The sequence below is a fragment of the Nelusetta ayraudi genome, unplaced genomic scaffold (genome assembly GCF_046127955.1).
Source record: "Nelusetta ayraudi isolate G7.1 ecotype Tasmania unplaced genomic scaffold, CSIRO-AGI_Nayr_v1 ptg000070l, whole genome shotgun sequence".
NCBI lineage: Eukaryota > Metazoa > Chordata > Actinopteri > Tetraodontiformes > Monacanthidae > Nelusetta > Nelusetta ayraudi.
This window is the reverse complement of record NW_027466120.1, coordinates 7,855,626-7,877,600: the sequence shown is the minus strand read 5'-3', so window position 1 is coordinate 7,877,600 and position 21,975 is coordinate 7,855,626. Positions and strand designations below refer to the sequence as shown.

Sequence of the window (21,975 nt, the reverse complement as noted above, 5' to 3'; positions counted from 1 at the left end):
CCATGCAAGTCTATGGGGTCAAAAGTCAACTTTGTCCTAGAGACATGGGACCACTTGCAGGTTCATTGGGATCCCTCAAGACACAGCCACGTCAAATTTGGGGCTTCTAGCCCATGTGGAACCCCGGAACCCTAACCCTAATTCCAGCAGTAACCCTAACCCTAATTCCAGCCTTATCGCTAACCCTAATGCCATGCAAGTCTATGGGGTCAAAAGTCAACTTTGTCCTAGAGACATGGGACCACTTGCAGGTTCATTGGGATCCCTCAAGACACAGCCACGTCAAATTTGGGGCTTCTAGCCCATGAGGAACCCTGGAACCCTAACCCTAATACCAGCAGTAACCCTAACCCTAACCCTAATTCCAGCCTTATCACTAACCATAATGCCATGCAAGTCTATGGGGTCAAAAGTCAACTTTGTCCTAGAGACATGGGACCACTTGCAGGTTCATCGGGATCCCTCAAGACACAGCCACGTCAAATTTGGGGTTTCTAAACCATGAGGAACCCCGAAACCCTAACCTTAATTCCAGCAGTAACCCTAACCCTAATTCCAGCCTTATCGCTAACCTTAATGCCATGCAAGTCTATGGGGTCAAAAGTCAACTTTGTCCTAGGGACATGGGACCACTTGCAGGTTCATCAGGATCCCTCAAGACGCAGCCACGTCAAATTTGGGGCTTCTAGCCCATGAGGAACCCTGGAACCCTAACCCTAATTCCAGCAGTAACCCTAACCCTAACCCTAATTCCAGCCTTATCACTAACCATAATGCCATGCAAGTCTATGGGGTCAAAAGTCAACTTTGTCCTAGAGACATGGGACCACTTGCAGGTTCATTGGGATCCCTCAAGACACAGCCATGTCAAATTTGGGGCTTCTAGCCCATGTGGAACCCCGGAACCCTAACCCTAATTCCAGCAGTAACCCTAACCCTAATTCCAGCCTTATCGCGAACCCTAATGCCATGCAAGTCTATGGGGTCAAAAGTCAACTTTGTCCTAGAGACATGGGACCACTTGCAGGTTCATCAGGATCCCTCAAGACGCAGCCACGTCAAATTTGGGGCTTCTAGCCCATGAGGAACCCTGGAACCCTAACCCTAATTCCAGCAGTAACCCTAACCCTAACCCTAATTCCAGCCTTATCACTAACCATAATGCCATGCAAGTCTATGGGGTCAAAAGTCAACTTTGTCCTAGAGACATGGGACCACTTGCAGGTTCATTGGGATCCCTCAAGACACAGCCATGTCAAATTTGGGGCTTCTAGCCCATGTGGAACCCCGGAACCCTAACCCTAATTCCAGCAGTAACCCTAACCCTAATTCCAGCCTTATCGCTAACCCTAATGCCATGCAAGTCTATGGGGTCAAAAGTCAACTTTGTCCTAGAGACATGGGACCACTTGCAGGTTCATCAGGATCCCTCAAGACGCAGCCACGTCAAATTTGGGGCTTCTAGCCCATGAAGAACCCTGGAACCCTAACCCTAATTCCAGCAGTAACCCTAACCCTAACCCTAATTCCAGCCTTATCACTAACCATAATGCCATGCAAGTCTATGGGGTCAAAAGTCAACTTTGTCCTAGAGACATGGGACCACTTGCAGGTTCATTGGGATCCCTCAAGACACAGCCACGTCAAATTTGGGGCTTCTAGCCCATGTGGAACCCCGGAACCCTAACCCTAATTCCAGCAGTAACCCTAACCCTAATTCCAGCCTTATCGCTAACCATAATGCCATGCAAGTCTATGGGGTCAAAAGTCAACTTTGTCCTAGAGACATGGGACCACTTGCCGGTTCATTGGGATCCCTCAAGACACAGCCACGTCAAATTTGGGGCTTCTAGCCCATGAGGAACCCTGGAACCCTAACCCTAATACCAGCAGTAACCCTAACCCTAACCCTAATTCCAGCCTTATCACTAACCATAATGCCATGCAAGTCTATGGGGTCAAAAGTCAACTTTGTCCTAGAGACATGGGACCACTTGCAGGTTCATCAGGATCCCTCAAGACACAGCCATGTCAAATTTGGGGCTTCTAGCCCATGTGGAACCCCGGAACCCTAACCCTAATTCCAGCAGTAACCCTAACCCTAATTCCAGCCTTATCGCTAACCCTAATGCCATGCAAGTCTATGGGGTCAAAAGTCAACTTTGTCCTAGAGACATGGGACCACTTGCAGGTTCATTGGGATCCCTCAAGACACAGCCACGTCAAATTTGGGGCTTCTAGCCCATGCGGAACCCTGGAACCCTAACCCTAATTCCAGCAGTAACCCTAACCCTAACCCTAATTCCAGCCTTATCACTAACCATAATGCCATGCAAGTCTATGGGGTCAAAAGTCAACTTTGTCCTAGAGACATGGGACCACTTGCAGGTTCATTGGGATCCCTCAAGACACAGCCACGTCAAATTTGGGGTTTCTAAACCATGAGGAACCCCGAAACCCTAACCTTAATTCCAGCAGTAACCCTAACCCTAATTCCAGCCTTATCGCTAACTTTAATGCCATGCAAGTCTATGAAAATCTTTCTTCCTCCAAGGTGGGGCGTGACAGAGAAAGTTTGAGAACCACTGGCTTATGGTAAACACACAACTATAAACTGTTTTATTATAGTATACAGTGACCTTTATGTTATATATACCTTTCCAATCTGATCTTCTCAATTTAATTGGGATTCATGAGTTACTAAAGCACTTTATAGTTCTTTCATATTCAGCGCTGAAGACGGTCTTGTGGGGAGCAACGCTGACTCCCAATACGGAGGTGTGTGTGTGTGTGTGTGTCTTGATATATTTTAACTGTGGTCACAATCAGAATTGGCTGAGACTTACAGAGATGATTGTTGAATGAAAGCCTGTGATGAAACAAGGTTAAAGAGCACTTAAACTCAACATGAACATTGTAAAAAATGACATACTATATTGTGTTGTGTTTTTTGGTACAAAAAAAAAAAAACTTGAGTCAGACTGAAACTCACCGAAATGACCGTTCTATCATAGTTAAATATAAGACAGAGTGGCAGAGTGCAAAATCTCAACATGTCCAAAAATTGAAAAATTGACATATTAGAGTATGCTGTTGTTTTTTTTCCCATGGGCAAAAAAAGAAAAATAAATAATTTAAACAGACGCAGACTCACCAAAAAAACAAAAACAAAAAAAAACCTAGCATGTTTTTTCCACTGTACGAAGTAGAAAGTACTGATATTTGTACACAAATGTAGGAAGCAAAAGTAAAACGTTGCAAAGTAAAATACAGATGCCTTTAAAAAAAACAAAAAAAAACTACAGTACATTAACAAAGTATTGCAACTCTGTAACTTCCCACCTCTGCTTTTTGCAAATTCATAGTCACGACAAGGCCACGCCCTCCATCGGTTTCCCTCGGGCCCGACTCGCTGGAGTTATTCTCATGAAAACAAAGTGTCGTCTTTCTAGAAACAGCACATTTGTGCTCAACGTGGTGTTTCTGGGAACCGGGTCACAGTATCTCTGCCTCCGTCCTCTCGGTTTTCCTGGAGCAAGCAACAGGGGTGAGTCAACATCCTCTCTCCTGTTGGATAAACATCACAGCTCGCAGCATTCCTGTAGCCCGGGCTGCTGAGGCTGCTTCCATTTCGCTCCAGTGTTGTGTGAGACGAGCGCAGTCGCTCCATCCTGCTTCAACTGCTCGCTCTGTGCCGACCAGGCGGCTGCAGCGTCCCGTGGAAAAAAAATGACATAATAAAAGGGAACAGGCTGATCCTGACCACTTCCTGTCTCTGGAGACAGGAAGTGGTCACCGTCGTCCTCCTCCTCCTTCTCTCGTCCCACGTGTTGATGTTTTCTGTGTACAGGTCTGCACTCACGTCGCAGCAACAAACACAATCGGCTTCGGTAAATAATTTATGGCAAGTGTTGAACAAGTTTGTGGGAAACGGCGTCAAACTGTGTCCGCACGGAGATTAAACGTCGAGCCCGTCGACACTTCCTGCTATTGTGTTGGAGGACTTTCTCTGTCTCTGTGCACACACAGCTGCCAGGGGTTTTATATAACAGCGTTTTATGTTCGGACCCTTTGATGAATGCCGGGTGTAAAGTAAACAGTCAGCCCCACTGTAATCTACAGCACAGTGACACTGTTCTGCCATTTTTCTTCCTGAAAGTTTGTTATTATTCCACAGTGAAGATATTGTGATGTAATAGTGATAATACATATAAAATATATCTAGCCGGCCTGGCAATAAACTCAGTCACCCACTCTACAGAAATTGTGTATTTAAACTATGAAAGAGCAGTGATCTTTTGTGATGTCACAAAGGGCACCGATATCTCTCCCTCCTTCATGCAGTGTTTGTTTCGTCCCCTTCCAACCTGTGGAAGCCTCAGTTTTAGCAGGACGCTGAAAACCAAGCATTTTTCAGTCATTTTTCATTTTTCAGTTTGTAAATTTCCCTAATGTGGGAAATTTAATTTCTAAATTCTTAAGGCTTCTCTTCTGTAATCAGAGCGTGGAATGTCCAGTTTTCTGCCAATTAGTCGAGGTCAGTGGAGAGCCAATCAGAGGAGGCGATTCTACTCCAGCACAGGGTGCAAAGTAAAGTTTCAATCGGAGGTTTTATAAGGAAGCCAGAACATTTATTCCTTATCCAGCGTTGCTGCAGGCTGTGCATCTACACAAACTACAAAACTACAAACGTAAACAAAACACACCCCTGAAATCAGGCTTTTGAAAGTTCAGGTTACTTTCGATGTCATGTCGTGTTTTGGAACTCTTTCCCTCTCTTGTAATTAAAAAGGGCCCTTGTCCTTCATCCATGTGATGCAACACAGGGTTGTGTAAGCAGCAACGGTCAGGGAGTGTCAGTGAGACTGGGAGGAGCAGAATCAGAGCAGGTGGCCCCTTATCTGCATCCCCCCCCCCTCAAACATCATAAACTTATTAAAAAGAGGAACCGGTCTGTTTCACTGCACAGGATTTGCCCAGGTCACATCCTGCAGTTGACTCTGGTCGCAACGGCCACTCGGGGTCTTCGCGAAAAGGCCGTTTTAGTTCCTGCCTTTAGTTGGTTGAAGCTGCACCCACGCTACAGATTGAACAAAAGCAGATTTATTAACCGAGAAACTTTAAAGTTAAAACTCAGGGTGTCGGTCCAAAAACGAAGGGCTGGAAAACAGCATTGAAAGAGGCAGTCGAACTGGTGGTGCTCGTGGAAGAACTGGCAGCGACTGGGTTAAATACAAGTTTAGAGGAGCAGAAGATAATCAGGTGGCAGGTGAGTCGGGGGAGCAGGTGTAGCTGATCATGTTGATGACCCCTCCAAGGCCAGCGTCCAGACAGGAGAGACAGAAGACAACAGGAAGGGAGGAGGGGAAACAGGAAGTACAGATCCTAACAGCTCTTTTTCAAGTGTTGAGCACTTTTAATTTATAAAAAAAAAACAAATATAAAGGCCTCCTTTTCCTTTTCTCTATTCTCTGATATCTCATGTGATAACTTTTACTTTATCCTGGCATCATATGAGAACATTTGTACTGAAACAAATAAGAAAGATCAGATTTATTCCAGACTTGCTGGATTTTCAAAGACTCTTCAGGCAGGCGCTCGACCAGATACAGACTGTGTGGTCCGTCAGCATGTGTGTTGTGTTACTGCCCACCATTACTCAAAAGCCAATGATGCAAACCTTTGGGATGTCGCGCTCTCAGCGAATTGAAGGAATTAGTATCAAATAGCAAATGTGTCTTTCATCCACCCCTTGATTTATGCAGAGATTTATACAGCAACACAGCTGCTGCCTTTCCTGTATTGGCAGCAAACCTGTAAAGTCCTGAGTGTGTGAAATACAAGCAGTGAGGAAAAGGAAAAGATACTTGGTGACATCGGCATCACCTGTTACTGTGCCTATGATCCGCTCGAGTCATTTAAGGGTCCGGCACGTTGACGCAGGAGCCACGTGGGTCGAGGAAGCCCAGTGTGATGATGACACGCGGTTCGAGTGCGTTGGAGTCAAATCGTGTTTTAAAACACGATGAAACTTGTAAGACCTGTTGTGGGAAAAGGCGTGAGGTGACGCGAGGGACTTTTCTCGTCTGAGTAACTCGAGCGACTGATTGACTCGAAGTGAAAGCAGTAAGAGCAGCATTCTGTCCAGCTCCCTCATGCTCTCTTGTTGTGGTGAGTCACCACCTCCGCTGTGAATGATGTCACTGAAAAGAGGCGCATGTCAATGAAAGCGACGCAGATTCGGGGCGGGTCGTTACCTGTAAATGATAAGAAAAGAGTGACTGCTTTACTTCACGTAGAAATTTACATAAACACAATCGGCGCACCACGTTATTTTTATCTGGCTTCAGGGTTGAACAGTTCAGCTGCGCAGCTTTATTAGGTTCTGCGTCGCTGTTGTTTGCTGATGTTGCCTGGCAGTGACTGCAAACAAAACCGCTCGGCTGTCATCAGATTTTTATTGTAATGTGGGGTTGAACTAAAGCATGTTCGACTTCAAACCACGAGGAGAAAATAATGGGATCAGAGCACAAAGGAAGGTCTCTTACGTCCAACAGAAGCAGTGCTCCAGCCGTCAAGGTTGAAGAAGACAACAGCGTCTCACGTGTTTGTGGCTTTTATGTTTGAGTGTCTTGGTTCCAATCCATACAAGTCATCCAAGTCAATCAAATGGGGAGAAAGAGGAAATAACAAGAACATTTTGTGCTGCTGTGTGTTCACTGACTTCCACCGGAGCTGAGAATGAGACTCAGAATACGTTCATGTGGAATTCTTAACGCAGCTCGTTGAACGATTCAACAAGCAACTTGATGGAAACATGACCGACAGTTTAAGGGAAGAAGCCACCGAAACTCATTTATCAGGAACAATTTATGCCAAATTCACTTTTATCAGGCACCTTGCTCCAGTTTTGAGGAAGTGTGTGCAAACAGGCAGTTCTGGAAATCAGCCCTTCACGATGTCATAAAGAACACTGACTGGCTGATAGCTCTCCCAGCGTAGTGGGCGAGCGATGACCCACAGCCAGGAGGTCATCTGAGGTCTGAGGCCTCTGCAAGGCCTCGCCCTGTTCCACCAAAACCAGTTTTAGTTTAGTTGTTACATTCACATTCTGTACTTCACTAAACATATGGACACTTGTGTAAAGTAAAAGTACGAATTCAACTTAAGTCAATGTACTTCATTCGAAAGTACAAATTATTTTTTGCCATTAAGAAACAATACAACAATACGAGTGACGGCAAAGCCCAGGTACTCCAAAATAATCTCCCGCTCAAATATGATCCTCTTTTATATTGAACTACACAACAGCGGAGTTCCTATAGCCTGACTTCAAACAACAACAACAGCAAATTACTTTTAACATCATTTGTATCTCATAAAAACTTCTAAACACTAAACTACAGAGCATGTTGCTCCAATGTGGGTCAAGAAAGTGCAGACATTTGTGCACAAAAGTAGGAGGAAAAAGTAAAAATTGTAAAAAAAAAAAAAAAAAAGAAATACTCAAATAAAGTCCAGCGCAATCTAACTCAGGGCAGTAACAAAGTATTTGTACTTTTTCATTCTTGGCTTCTCCAGCGGTGTCTGTGCCAGAAAAATAAAAATGAGAATGTGAAAATAAAGCTAACATGGAAGCTGTGGGACCGTCATGGCAGCAGGTCCACTGCCGCAGTGTGAAACTGAACACCTCCACATTTTTGCAGTTGCTCAGTTGGATTTTTTTTTTTTTTATTGTTAACATCTGATCATCCAGCCCAGTCATCTCAGGTCCCGTCAGCCTTCCTCCATCTCTTCTTTCACTGTTCCTGAAGGAAGGTCGGTAGCAGCGGAACATAATTACATCCACATGATGTTGGTTTTGCAGTGGGTTTTGATTCCATATCTTTATGGTGGACTTCCGGATCATGTGTCGCCCACATCCTGAGCCTCGACATGCGGCGCTCGCTCTTGTCTACATATCATACATGACAAGAGCAAAAGCCACCCACGCCTTGTGACACTGCTGCTTCTCTTTTTGGGAGGCACTGCAGCTCAGGACGGGGGCGACGGCCTCGTGGCTCTGAAATTTGCGGTAGCGTCGACGTCTTCCTTTGAGCTCAAACCTTCGACCGCTTCCTTATTTTTAAACTACAAGAGCTGCGCTCATCTATTAATTTGCCCGGAGGCACCAGCGGCCCGTCAGACGCTCTGACGCACATCTGGCTTTAGAAACAGAACTGTGACCTGAACATCCAACCGCTGCGTCACAACATCTCTGTCTCTCTCGGCCCTGCTTCCTCTTTCTAACCGTTAGTACACACGTGGAGTGTTTACGTTTTTGTAAACTGCAGCTAATGAGCAACATGGAAACATAAAATTAGACGCATATGACGCTTCTCATTATCAGCAGCTTGATCATGTTCCATAGCAGGATGACGCAACTTTATGTGCAGTACGTAAAGTACAGGGGCAGTCCAGTATTACATTAACGCAACTCTCCAGTGCACGAAGATCACAAGCTGTTACTAAAAGATAGCAAAGTGAGACATTTTCCAACATAATAGAATTTTGTTTTATAACATTTGTAGTTAGGCAAACAAATTTAATTAAAGAAATTATTTTTCTTCTCAAATAAAATGTTCTATAAGCAGTGGAATGCAGAAAGTGTTTTCTATTGAGAGGATTCATGTTGTGGGTTGTGTAACTGGAATCCATCCCAGTTCACTTGGGGTGAGGGCCAGTGACAAGCAGCCCTGTGCACTCACCTCTGCAGTTACAGTGTGAGCCTCTTGACTGTGGATGAATGATTGTCTGTTGTATGAAAGCTAAATCCTGGAACAGAAGTCATTGATAAACATTGCTATAAATCTACCCTGCTAGATTGCAGGTGTTTATTTTGTTGCTCATGTCAGATTGTATTGCAACCAAGCTCAGCTCCTTCTAATGATGCACTGAATATTTTTTTTATTCTAAAAGCTGGTCCAAGGAATGTTTTTTTTTTTAAAATTTATTTGACAAAGTCAAGTCTGATTTACGTGTGTTTTGGCGGAAACGGAACCGGCAACAAATTTTGTGCCGGAGAGCAGAAAGGAAAACAAACACACCCCTCAGCCCGAGAGTCAACAGCAGTGTTTAAGCAGCTGGGCGACGGCCAAACATTTGCAACTGTAAAAGTCGCAGTCCGCCACCCTGCACTTTACCTCCCACCGGGTTAAACTGCTAAGCACGAACCGCCGCCGGTGATTATCTCCTTGTTATGCGCTCGTCGGCCCATCGGCTCTGAAAGAAAAGCCAATGTTTCCGGTCAGTTTGCCAAACGATGCCATTGTGTCACTCTAGTGTTGTGTTGTAGTACTCAAGATCTCGAGACCGCTTTTTAAGGATCTTGGTTGAATGCAGAACTTTGAGGTCTTTCTCAACCACCATGAGTGAGATGAGTGTATTTTAAGTGTTGAGCTCAGACATGAAAGGTTTTCATGCTTTTTTTTTAGGCTTTTCAGTGAAATTATTCCAGGTTAATTTATTTTTTAATTTTATGAAGCAAAGTTGCTTTTTGTTGAAATGGTTCAAAATAGCTGGCAAAGCAGCAAAATGTTAAAATATACTTTGCTGTCCCACAGGATGGAGAAGTGCTGTTCAGTAGAAGCAAACTTGAATTAAAAAAAAGTACTGATGATTTGTTCTGTGGTTGTGATTTTTCTTTGATATATGCAGTCTTGGCGTCGACCTCCAAATGTCTCCGTCTTTTCTCGGTCTTCATGCTCTCCAATCTTGATAACGTCTCGGTCTCGTTAGGCTGCGGCTCTAACGAGCGGCCGCACCAGCGGAGCTCAGCACCGCCGACACCCCCGACGTTGCCGTGAATGAACAGCAGCAGGACAATGAGGATCAACGCTGGCCGGTCAGTGGAGAGAGTGACCACCGTGACCTCCTGGGCCAGCTGGGGGTCAGGCATGAAAAGACTGTGGACAACCCCCGCCTGCCCCCCCCCACCAGACGCACACACACACACACACACACACACACACTCGCTCGGAGCCCCTCGGACGAGTGAACGCACCATGGGAACGCCAGAGCGTGGAAGACGCGATGGCTTTGAGGCGGCAAAGCGGCTAAAAAAGAAAGCGGCCGCGCTCGGGAATTTTCGGGTCATGCTTTTCACCGCACATTCCTCACCGTTCCTCCCGACAATAAACTGTCAGAGTGCACACAACAGCCTCCATTCTGGACACGGCTGCAGCTCAAGAGAGCCTGGGACCACAGCAAACCGCACACTAACCTTCTCAACTCACACAGGGCACAATAATGTTCCCTGATAACATTCCTCGCCTTACTATTTTTAAAAAAAGAAATAAATCACATGGACGAGGGCACTCGGCCACAGAGGACACACAACCGTCTGTGTGTGGATGAGTAGTAGTTTTTTCAGTCCTGCAACTATGATTACAAGAGACAGTTTTGGCAAGTGGAAGAAAATAGCGTTGTCTTGCAAAAATGACAACAAATCGGTAATTTGAAAAAAAAAAAGGCTTTTTTATTTATAGGAATGGTGCCTCAGGCGGGAAAAAAAATCAGGGAACTCAGGATCATCCTGAGTCGTCTAAACGTACAAAATTTCTCGCTGCACAAAAACAGTTCCCACGAATCAAACAAAGGAGTGCCTGCAGCTCAAACTGTAATATCCTTCATTATGGCCACAAATCTGACACCGAAAATAAATAAATAACTTAAAAAAAACATCAAAAACAGAAACAAACCAAAACAGAAGATATGTACAGCTGTGACAAGTTGGTTGGTGGGGGAGGGGCTACAGAACTTAGCCAAACGTTCATTGGTCTCGAACTCAAACGTGGAGAGCAGCAACTTTGGTCTCCAGCTTCTGTGCTCGCACTTTTTAAATTTTTTAAAAAAAATTATTAATTGCAGTCAAGTCCGTGAGAGTTTTTTTCCGGTTCACAGTTTGCTCTCCTCCTCCTCCAGCGGCCGGTTCAAGCCCGGGATGAATTTGAGGAGGCGCCTGCGGAAGCTCTTCTGTTTGGGTTTCCTCTGCAGCGAACCGAACCCGGCCTGCTTGTCCCCCGACGACCCCGACGACGGGCCCCTCATGTAGCTGCGCGTGCTGGCGCTGCGGGTCAGCGTGGTCTTGGCGGCGGTGAAGAGCTCGCTGGCGGGCCGCAGGCGCTGCGACCGGGCCGGCTCCCTCTTCTGCTGCTCGGCCGGCGGCAGGCAGGTCTGGTAGACGGACTCGTCCTCTGTGGCCGTGCTGAGGATGCTGCCGCTGCTGCTGGTGCTGCCCGTGCAGCGCAGCGTTCGCCGGGAGGCCGGGCTGGGCGAGCCCAGGCTGCCGTAGATCCCCGCAGACTCCAGAGACTCGTACACGGCGGCGTCGCTCATCACGATGCCTGCCAGAGAAGAGAGCGAGACCTCTCGTCACACACACACACAAAATAAAACCCCAGTTGGCTTTGCCGTCTTAATGGAGCCAAATAGAGACTCCAGTCACTCAGTTCACAGGAAAAATGTTGGAAATCGAGGTCAATGATAACATATGACTGGAACAAATTGCAAACTACAGCGACTTCTCGGGTCAAGTTTTTCTTGTGCTTTTATTTTGAAGTCTTGGAGCCACAGCTGTGACATAGAGGGGAGCGAATGTGAAGCTTTCTCCTGGAGATCAATAAAGTATCTATCAATCGTTCTAATGACAAAACTGTTTCAATCAATCAACATTTGATTTTTCAAACTCAATAATGATGGGATGCAAGCTAACTATTAATTATTGATTAACTATTAATTCCAACTATTGAACGGACCAGACTAACTATCCGCACTGAGTTTGAGCTGCTCACTGTGATTAACGACCATGTCAAACGTTACTAATTCACCCACTGACCACTGACACTGCAGTGATGGATGGCTCAGTGTGCTACTGTGCCCTGCAGAGGGGAATGCCAGTATGAGAAGTCATTTGGTAAAACAAATGGCCTTTTGGTGAGTGTTTGTTAAAATCATTTCCTAGAAATCATCACACAAGGAAAATACATGTTTTGCCAGTTTCATTGTTTTTCTCATATATGTTGAAAAAAACAAAAAACACGACCGAATCCACAGAACCTACCATGAACGAGTCTCTGCTCCTGCACCATCAGCGACCGATACTCATCCCATTTCTCATGAAGAGTTTGCTGTTGAGGAAGACACAAAACATGGAAAACAGGTTTAAGTACATTTCATCTGAAATCTGTAGAGCAACTGTGAGCAACTTCACAGGCTGCAATAAACGGTGAAACTGTTCACTCCAGTGGAAGACAACCTCCACTGGCAGACAGCTGGGGTCTCAGCCAAGGAGTTTTCAATAAAATACAACTGAACGACAGTGTGTATAAATATGTTTTGGGAGGTTTGAGGTGACATGGGGTTGCGTTCAAGGACCGACTGGCTGTGTGCGCTGGTCAAGTTTGGAAGGTGTGAGCAGTGTCGAGGCAGATTGACAAGGTGAAGTTGTGATCCTTTGTTTTACAGCTGGATATTTTGTGACCTGCAATTATTTTGCTATTAACTGCAGAAAGCAGCAGTTGTTGGTTCTCTCACAACCGACAATGAACATTTCTCAAAGCCTTGACAAATGACTCAGGTTTCAAACCAGAAAAGCCACATGGTTCAGGCTGCAGCAGCGTACGTTCTAGTCACTGGGCGCTGGATTCCCTTCCTTTCTGTGACCCCGGGCGCCTCAGATGCTCCCTCTCAGCACGCTAATCTTTAAAATGGCGGGTTTAGCCTCTGGGAGAGCGGCTGTTTTGTGCAGCTCTCACACTCTGATGGATTAGAGTGGCAACAGCTGCTGTAATCTGGGTGGGGTGGTGATGGGAGAGGGGGGGGGGGGTAATGTGCATTCAGTCCAGGCCACCTGACTGGCTGCCAGAGCCAGGAATGTCTGAAGTGACCCAGAGAGACGGCTGGAGGAACTGCTGATGCAACAGGTGGAGCTGCTGCGCAGACAGGTGTGCGTCTATATCTAGCCATCTAGCGTGTAATGTAATGTCTGTGTGTGTGTGTGTCTGTGTCTGTGTCTGTGTCTGTGTCTGTGTGTGTGTGTGTGTGTGTGTGTGTGTGTGTGTGTGTGTGTATGTGTGTGCAAGAATAGCTTTTGGCTGACTCACTGCTGACAAACTGCTGCAGGGACAAAAAGCTCACCTTCAGGTACTGCAGCCGGGCCTCCAACTCTGCCTTTCGGATGGCGTCGCTGTAAACCGTCTCCAGCCTGCCAGAGCCAAACAGGACCGAGTTAGAATAGAATAGAATAGAATAGAATAGAAGTCCTTATAATTACAACAACATATTGTGCAAATAGAAGGAAGAAAATACACACTACCAGTTGAAAGTTTGGACACCTTCTCATGCAATTTATTTTATCTTTACAACTTTCTACACTGCAGGTTGATACTGAAGACATCAACTGTATGAGCAAGATATAAGTCATTATGCAGCAAAGAAAAACGCGTCCAACAACTTTAAATATGCTTTATATGAAAGGCGGCTATTTTGAAGAATTTCAATATAAAACGTGTTTGAGTTATTTGATACTTTTATTGTTTCCTACAAAATCCCATGTTTGTTCAAACGTAGTTTTGATGCCTTTGGTGAGAGACTGCGATGTCAACGGTAATGAGAATGAAAGACATTCAGAGGTGTGAGTCCAAACTGTTGACTGCTAGCGTTTGAATTAAAAATAAATAAAGAAAATAAAACATTTGTAGCGTAAGAAGAAGCGGGCAAAATGTAGAAGTGCTTATAAAACCCTGGGAGGGCAGATAGTGAGCTACTATAAAAACACACAGGACCTTATGAACATATGAAAGGCTCCTTTCACAGCACGGTGGTGGGAAGGCATCGCTGCGCTGCCACTGTTTCCAGCAGCAGCAGCAGCAGCAGCAGCAGAGCAGCACTGCAGCGAATCCTTTGAATCACACGAGTTAAAGAGCTCGTTTTCACTTTAACAGTTTGCTCTGGCTGGAGTCGCGTGCGTGCTCCGCCGGTGCCGGGGTCTATAAATTGCGCGCCCACACCGGCCCTCTGATGCGGTTCACCTCGCCTCTCTTAACGGCAGCGCTAAAAGCTTGCGGGCGGCGCCCTCGCTAATTGTCCTTTTAATCTGGCAAGAGTGGAGGATGGGGAAGAGGGCACGGCGCAGATTATACAAACCCACTCAGCAATAAAGTCATCTGCCAGACTTCCTGTTCTGACTGCGGTGTAAAAAAACGCATCGGTTAAGATTTGCTTTTATGTGTTGATTAGACGGAAAATGAAATCCCCCTTCTTATTTTATCAGATTTTTTTCAATAAGAGATGTCAGAAAAGCAGCTTTACAGCACTTCCAGTCTTAGTATCTATCAGTGTTTTCTCTTATTTTGCAGAAAGACATCCGCCGTGCATGTGATATAGAAAATACAGATACAGAAGATACAGAAGATACAGAGATACAGGAAAAAGCCCTTTGCTTCTGTGATTAACACCCATTTTGATGAACGATTCTACATTCACGACTCTAAAATGTTTTATTCAAATGAGAAACTAAAGAGCCAAAAAACTTGAGTGCCTGTTCTGCGTCCGAGACGGAGTAATAACCCTGACACCTTTTCAAAGCTTTTCAGAAAACACACAGTGTGGTTTTACCTGATCGTGTTTCCGCAGCCCCGGATGAGCTGAACAATGTCTTTGTGTCGAAAGCCCTCCACCGTGGCGTCATTCACGCTCGCAATAGTGTCTCCTGTGTGGACACAAACACGCGCACAAGAGAATGTGTGTGAGGCGGCGCTCATCAGTTCAGGAAGCACCTCAGTCCACTGCGGCTCGAATGATTCCAAGCTGCGGCCCTCCAGTGACGCTCCGACTCATGTGCGAAGCAAATGTGCGGACGGCACGTGTGCAGTCGTGGCAGTCACATCGTCAATCAAGGCCCCCGGGGCTCAGCACTGAACTGTTGGCTGCTCAATCTGAACAGTAGGCTGAACACAAGACTCTGCACAGCCTCATCAAACACACACTGTTCCAACAGTTTGGGGTCACTGACTCATTTCTGCATCAACCTCCACCATAACCAGGATGATAAGATAATGATCTCGAATGCTCTGCGATTACTATGAGTGCGTGAAAATCAGCCAAGATGTGCTGAACAAGTCTGGCAACATTTGAGTGTTGGATGGAAACCATTTCCAATGTCTAATTCAGAGTGATGGAGGGAATTCCAGGTGTGCAAAGTTCAACGCTAAAATGGGGCTGTTTGTAAAGTGCAAAAAATATCAACCACTACGCTTTGTTCACTCCTATTGTTTAGCACACACAACGAATTGTGACCAGAACACAACTGTGTGTTATAGAAATATTGAGAGTTTGATAGCAATTTTAAAGCATTCGACTTCTGTAATGATGGAAGCATATTGCACACTCTGATATTCAGATGCAGAAATGCAGAAACTTTTCAACAGTAGTGTGTGTGTGTGTGTGTGTGTGTGTGTGTGTGTGTGTGTGTGTGTGGACTAAATACGCCGTCTGTTCTTAGAAGGATTCGTTTTGTGTGTCATTCAGAGGAATCTCATGTTGTCTTTATGGCCTCACAACACAACAGTGATAAACTTTGTACTGACAGCTTGAAACAGGCTAAGTGATGTTTATGGCTAATATTGAAAAAAAAAAAAAAAAAAAAAAAACGAACTTGTAAAATAAAAAGAACATTGATCCATTGGGAAGTTACGATCTCTTAAACATGAAGATTTATAGTTTGTTTTTGTTCAATTGAAAGGAAATCAAGCAGCGTTTTTCAAACCAAGTCGTGCACTCAGTGTTTATGCAACTGTTGTTTTCTATCAAAAGTGAGTCCCGCGGCGCGGCGCTGCACTGTGTGTGCGTGAGTGACGGCGCTCGGCGGCCGTCAGATCATCAGACTCACGTGAAGTCATGCGCGACGGCGGCCTTTTGTGAGGCTGCCGCACAAAAGGCCTTTTTTTTTTTCTTTCTTTCTTTCTTTCTTTCTCAAACCTCCACCTCCACCCAAACAGCGAGCAGTGAAGTCACCGCGTTCAGCCAAACAATGGACTGAACATTCAAAGAATGTAGGAAGTGAAACTGACAATCGCGTGAGGTCCGGCCGGAGGAAGAGGATCGCCTTCCGTCCCCCCGCGAGAGCCACTCCAGTCGAGTCACGGGTTCGAAAAACCGAGAGACAATTTATAGACGTCTCGGCGTTGGCGAGCACAAACGCTTCCTCTTCTTGAGTTCACTCTCAAGAAGATTTCTAAGCCGTTTGGCTTCGTAACAGAAGCCAAGCCGTGTCTCAATTCAAATTAAAGAGAAAAAAAAATAGACAATGACAACAATAATAATGATAATGAACACAAGGTCCCAAAAAGTTGCTCTTGAAAAGGTGGTCTCTGTTTGGCACGCTGGTGACGGCAGCTGGCAGACACACGAGTGCCACTCCATTATTTGCTTGTTGCCTGGAAAATTGGGCAGGCACACGGTCATATTTGTACTTCCCTAAATGGTCGACTGCTTTTGTTGACGTGCAGCACACGAATGTCAGCTGGCAACTGGAGGAACAGTATGAACTGAAGTGAACTGAAAAACCCCCTGCAGACATTTTCCCCTCATGTCTGTTACTGCCTTTCTTTCTTTCTTTCTTTCTTTCTTTCTTTCTTTCCTTCCTTCTTGTGTTTGCTTATTAAAAGTAAAGTATTCACTCTCAGGCTGAAACTCACCAACTTTGAGTCCTGCTTGCTGCGCCGGGCTGTCGTTGTGCACCTTGCACACAAACGTGCACATCTCCACCGAGTTCTCGTCCTGATGGTGAAGGCCGTAAGTCTGAAAGGAGACGAGGAGACGAGGAGACAAGGAGGAAGAAAGATGAGAGATGCAGCGTCTGGCCAGGCAGGTGCTGGAATTTGACCAGTCTAAACATTTAAAGTAAAAAGTCAAACTTTAATATTTTGATCTGCCAGAGCGAAGGAACACGGAGCGCGTTAATGTATCACTCATGAATTGCGAGTGGCTTTAGCGTTTGTACGTCAGGAAATTAAAGGGACAGCTCACCCAAAATCCCCATTTCACCCATTTCACACTCACTCACTTTGTGGCACTTTGTAATCCATTCTTAAGACAGCTCTTTTGACTCAGAGTTGGGTGACACTTTACAAGCAATACTGACACATTTTTCCAGTATTTTCTTTTTCTTCTGTTGTTTGCATTTGCTGGAGACTCCAGGCAAACGGCTGTGCGCACTACAAACCAGCGTTGACCTTCACAAAGTGTCAAATACAGGAAGTGATGATTTTTGCTTTCAGTCTGAATATAGGTTTGGTCACTTTTAATATACAGCGTTTGTTGTATTTACATTCACTTGACTGTATTTAGATCACTGTACAGTTTTTTTTTGTTTTTAGTGCTGAAACAGCTTTAATAGTTTCCCAATTTGGGATCAATAAAGTACATCTATTCTATTCTATTCTATTCGATACTACTCTGTTTCTAGTTTGGAGGAGAGCTGTGGTTGTTTCAACACTGGAGTTAAGAGATAACGTGGCAACCATTCATATTTGTCTAACATTTGGTTGGCCTGGAAACAATTGTTGTCACTTCCACATTGCGATTGCATGCTCTTCCTCTTGTCAGGCGCCGCCGTCTCTGCGCTGAAGGTCGCCGGAGACGGCAGAGCCACTTCCTGGTGTCACGCAGCAATCAGTCAGCCAGCGTGAGGCTGCTGAACGGCGCCTGATTGATACCAGGGGACTTTTTTCTTTTCTTCGCAAAACAGGTTGACTCACAAAAACTATTGACACAGCATCATAAAAATAACGGATGAGTTCTCAAGCTTTTCCATTTGCTGCCGCCGCCGTCTACTCTTTCTCATAATAAAATGTTGTATCGCTGTATTTGTGATAGTTCAGACCTGCTGGCTCTCAGTGAGCGTCCCTGCAGGGAAAAACACACGAAACCATGCAAATACAGCTCAAACGCAAACATCGCATTTACATGGCGAATCCTCGGCCCGGCATTAAGATGACGCAGAGCGAACCCAGCAGCAAACACTCCTAAACTCATTTGCCTCTCTCTCTCTCTCTCTCTCTCTCTCTCTCTGCTAACCGTCAAACTGGTCCTCGCGTTCTCACTTCCTTCAGGCCGTGAGCAGGCAGGAAGGGCGGGAACCTGAACCATAAATAGAAACAACGCGACTCTCCGTGTGTGTTTCCGACTTCCAAAAAGCTTTGACAGGTCAACTAAGGTTTACTGGTAAAAAAAAGAAAGAAAAAAAAGCAATGAAAGAAACTACACAGAGGAAAAAAAACGATGATCCAACAGGTGAATGTCTGAGGTCAAAGGTGAGAAGGTAACGAGAAGGAAATTGTGCGAACAAACCACAAAGCTTAAATAAAGAGCGGGGAAAAAACAGGAAAAAGAATCCTCTCTTATTCTCCAGTCATGGGACTGAGAGCGACGGGCTTCGCCGACTGCGTGACCTTTTCACCGCGCCACCGCTGCCGCCGCCGGCGCAGGCAAGCGCACAGATTAAGAGATCGGCGGGATCAGATGTTCACATTTCAGTCAATCAAGCGTCATCGTCCGTTATCGCATCCAGTCCCAGTCAGAATGAGCTGCTGGAGGAATCTTTCACATCTCACAGGTCGTCGTGACCTTCTTACCTGGATCTCAAACCCGAACGCCTCGTCGTCCTTTTTCTCCAGGACCACGACCTTTCTGAAAAAAAGAAAAAAAAAATTTCCCCCATTAAGTCTTGTGGATTGCATCTTTACTTCTGCCTACATTCACAGAACCGGGACAGAGACCTCTGGTCAGAAATACTGCCAGCTGTGGGTGGGTTGGGGTTTTGTTTTTGTTTTTTTTTACAAATGCAAGAAGTCCACATTACTTGGACTAAAGAAAAGTTTCATCAGGGTAAGAAAAAACCTGCAAAGCGGTGTGATGCATTTACACCAGCGGTTCTCAACTGGTGGAGAATCAGGAACCACATTTCTTTCCATGAAGTCGTGACCCAAATTTAGTCCACAAAAAAAAAAACAACCGCTTGCCCACTTTCTGTCATGTCTGGTAAATAAATTATTCAAAATATTGAAATAAACTGCGTGTCTCTATAAACATATATAATTTAAAATCCCTTTAAAAAAAAGAAGAAAGAAAAGGTGAACTGCCCACGAAGCGGCGACCCAAACAAAACAGCTGTGTGACCCACTTTTTGGGTCGCGATCCACCAGTTGAGAAACGCTGATTTGGAGGTGACTTCATCAGGAGTCATTCAGCTCATCAATTACTATAAGTTAACAGTTTAATATTCTTTTTAACAGCAATTAAATTGAACACAATCTTATGCTGGCTCAACGATAGCCTGCGGCGCAATGAAGGCAAACGTCAGTGCAAACAGCTCGAGGTGGAGTGGCATGATCAGGTGTGACGTCAAAAACTCTCATTTAACTTAATTGGTCTAAAAATAATAACATTGTTGAGTGACTGTACTTTAAATGAATGTGAGCCTATTTTCCTGCCTGGATTTCAGCTTTGTGTGCATCTAAACAGGCCCAGGTTTCACACTGAGTGAGTATCAATAAAGTTAGAGACTACATTGTCACTATGAGGCTAAAAAGTCATTTTTTTGTAATATTTTAGGTTGGTCGTGAGCCATGGGATTATGAAAAGGTTGAGAAACACTGTATTAGCCAGCGGTGTGGTGGGCGGGAGGAGGTTCTGTACCTTTGTGGTTCTGGTGACTGAGTGAGGGGCTTCCACTTCTGCGGGCCGCCACCGCCCTGGAGGAGGAGATGGAGCAGAGAGATACATGTCAGACATCTGCCGTGATGTTAACGCTACATCAGTCATGTGAGTCCCCCGCCGACCCCTCTGCACGCACGCACACAGGAAAAAAAAAGAAAATCCCTGACACACCTACTGTACACATGAACCAGTCCAGCAGGTCCTAGAGAAGCTCCACATGTACCGCATGCCACATGTTTGTGTTTTGTTTTTTTTAAGGCCGCTGAGCCTCACATATGAAAACAGAAACTCGCATTGCGTGTCTCGTCTGCCTTTTGTTTACCTCTCGCACTCACGACATCCCAGGGAGGCCTCGCCTAAACTTAGGGACTAATTTGACAAAATCACCTTCCTAGAGGCACTGTAAGGACTCAGCGAGCGCTAATTGAAGTCTGAACAAATCCTGGAGCGTTACTAAAATAAACTGCGTAACAGCAGCTCAAAAGCAGCCCATAATGGCCGCATTGAGTCCCAGAAAATAAAGTGTCAACAGTAGGCCAGCGCCCGTCCGTCCCTACCTGACCGTGCAAACAAGGTGGGCATCTGTCTGGACGGCTCCACTCAATCACTTACAAATCCGTCCTCATCCGCTTCCAACTCCATCATGTTCAAATGCTGCCGCTGTGAAGGGGCTGCTTTGTGTTACAATCCCCTCCCGAGTCGTAAAAATGTTGCTTTCTTAATGTCCCAACACTTACAGAATTGTCCCCGCCGGCCCCTCAATGGGAGCATTTATTCCCTCCAAAAACCCACAGAGGGAGAGCGAGAGGGGGAGCAGCGGCGGGGGTGGAGGGTGGCTGGAGCTGGATCTGCCCTGTGTGCACACAATGCACTGTTGTAGCACCGCAGCCGCAACACACACGAGGGTTGACTGCGCCATACCCAGTACAGTTCGCTCTTCCTCGTTTCTTTGCGAAGCCCCAAACGGGCCTCTGTACTTTTTTACCTTCGGTAACGACTGATGACGTGCTGGAGGACAGAGTCGGCCGGAAGATGTAGCGATTAGCCAACAAGCTGTGGCAACTGTTAACCAGCATTATGCAACGCTGGCCACAGCTGACATCAAGTCTGGACGATCGGAGAGAAAAAGGAACTGCTGTCTTATTCAATCAAGGAATTCAGAAAGCATGCTGCTATTTGGTTAGAGCACTTAAGTCCGTTTAGAGCAGAGAAAAACTGTCTTGGGATGTTGAGGAGGAAAGCAACATTTAAAGTGGAAATATCGACAACAAAGCCAAAGAAACAACACTGACGCTCAGCCAGAGAGCCCTCAGAAATTCCATTTGGAACTTGCAGCAATCAAAGAGTTCTTTATAAAGACGTTCTGGTTCTGGTTAAAATTCTTGTTATTCCAACTACAACATTGTTAGGCAATTACACAACTGTAAATTAGCTCTGAGGGGAGAAACCCAACACCTTTCAGCCATGGCTTTAGATGCTGGTGTTGAAGTGCGCAAACCCTGGGTCACATCAGAACCACCAATGTCCATTTTCACACTGAGGTTCGGCTGCATCACACAGTACTCATGATATTCACTTTCAGATGTAGATGTAGTGTAGCCATCAACTCAAAAGCACAACCAAAAGTGAGAACAAAACGTATTCCTGACCCAAAATAAATGTCATTCGATGCCTACAGTGATCAGAACCGGGGCTGAAAACTCTTGGTGTATCTGCCATGAAGTAAAAAAAAACAACCAAACGCTATACATGAGTAGAAAGTACACATGTAGACTTTGAGAAGCAAGAAAAAGTGTTTGTGTTGACTTCTTACCTTGTTGAAGTTCCTGGGCAGCGTGCCGCCAGAGTAGGCCAGGGTCTTGTAGTTGTACACCTCGGAGGAGTTGCCGGGCAAGTCCGCCGTCCTGCAGCTGTCCGACTTGGACGATGGGAAATAAATGTCCTGACCAGCGGCGGGTCCAGTGTGGTTGGGCCCGCTGGAGTTCACCTTCTTCAGCCTCCTGAAAGTCATGTCGGCGACGGCTGCTGCTAAAGTTCACAACTTCACTGGAAGTCTTGTGTCGTGTGAGCGCCGGCAGCCCCGGTAGAGATGCTGCTGCTGCTGCTGCTGCTGCTGAGCGGGTGTGTATGTGTGTGTGTCTGTGTGTGTCAGCGTGGAGGGGAACCGCAGTGACGCTCCGGAGGTTTCTGCACAACAGGCTGCGTGGGGGGCGGGGC

General features: G+C 45.7%; 1 protein-coding gene across 1 annotated transcript; it reads right to left on the bottom strand.

Moving 5' to 3' along the window:
• Positions 1-10,500: 10,500 nt before the first annotated feature.
• On the bottom strand, positions 10,501-21,975 carry tamalin (trafficking regulator and scaffold protein tamalin). The gene is made up of 8 exons (XM_076042488.1): positions 21,572-21,975; positions 19,738-19,793; positions 18,675-18,729; positions 16,737-16,839; positions 14,656-14,749; positions 13,177-13,243; positions 12,101-12,167; positions 10,501-11,384 (listed from the first exon to the last, which is right to left on the bottom strand). The coding sequence occupies exons 1-8, from the start codon at positions 21,767-21,769 to the stop codon at positions 10,936-10,938; spliced, it is 1,089 nt and encodes a 362-aa protein (XP_075898603.1). The 5' UTR covers positions 21,770-21,975; the 3' UTR covers positions 10,501-10,935.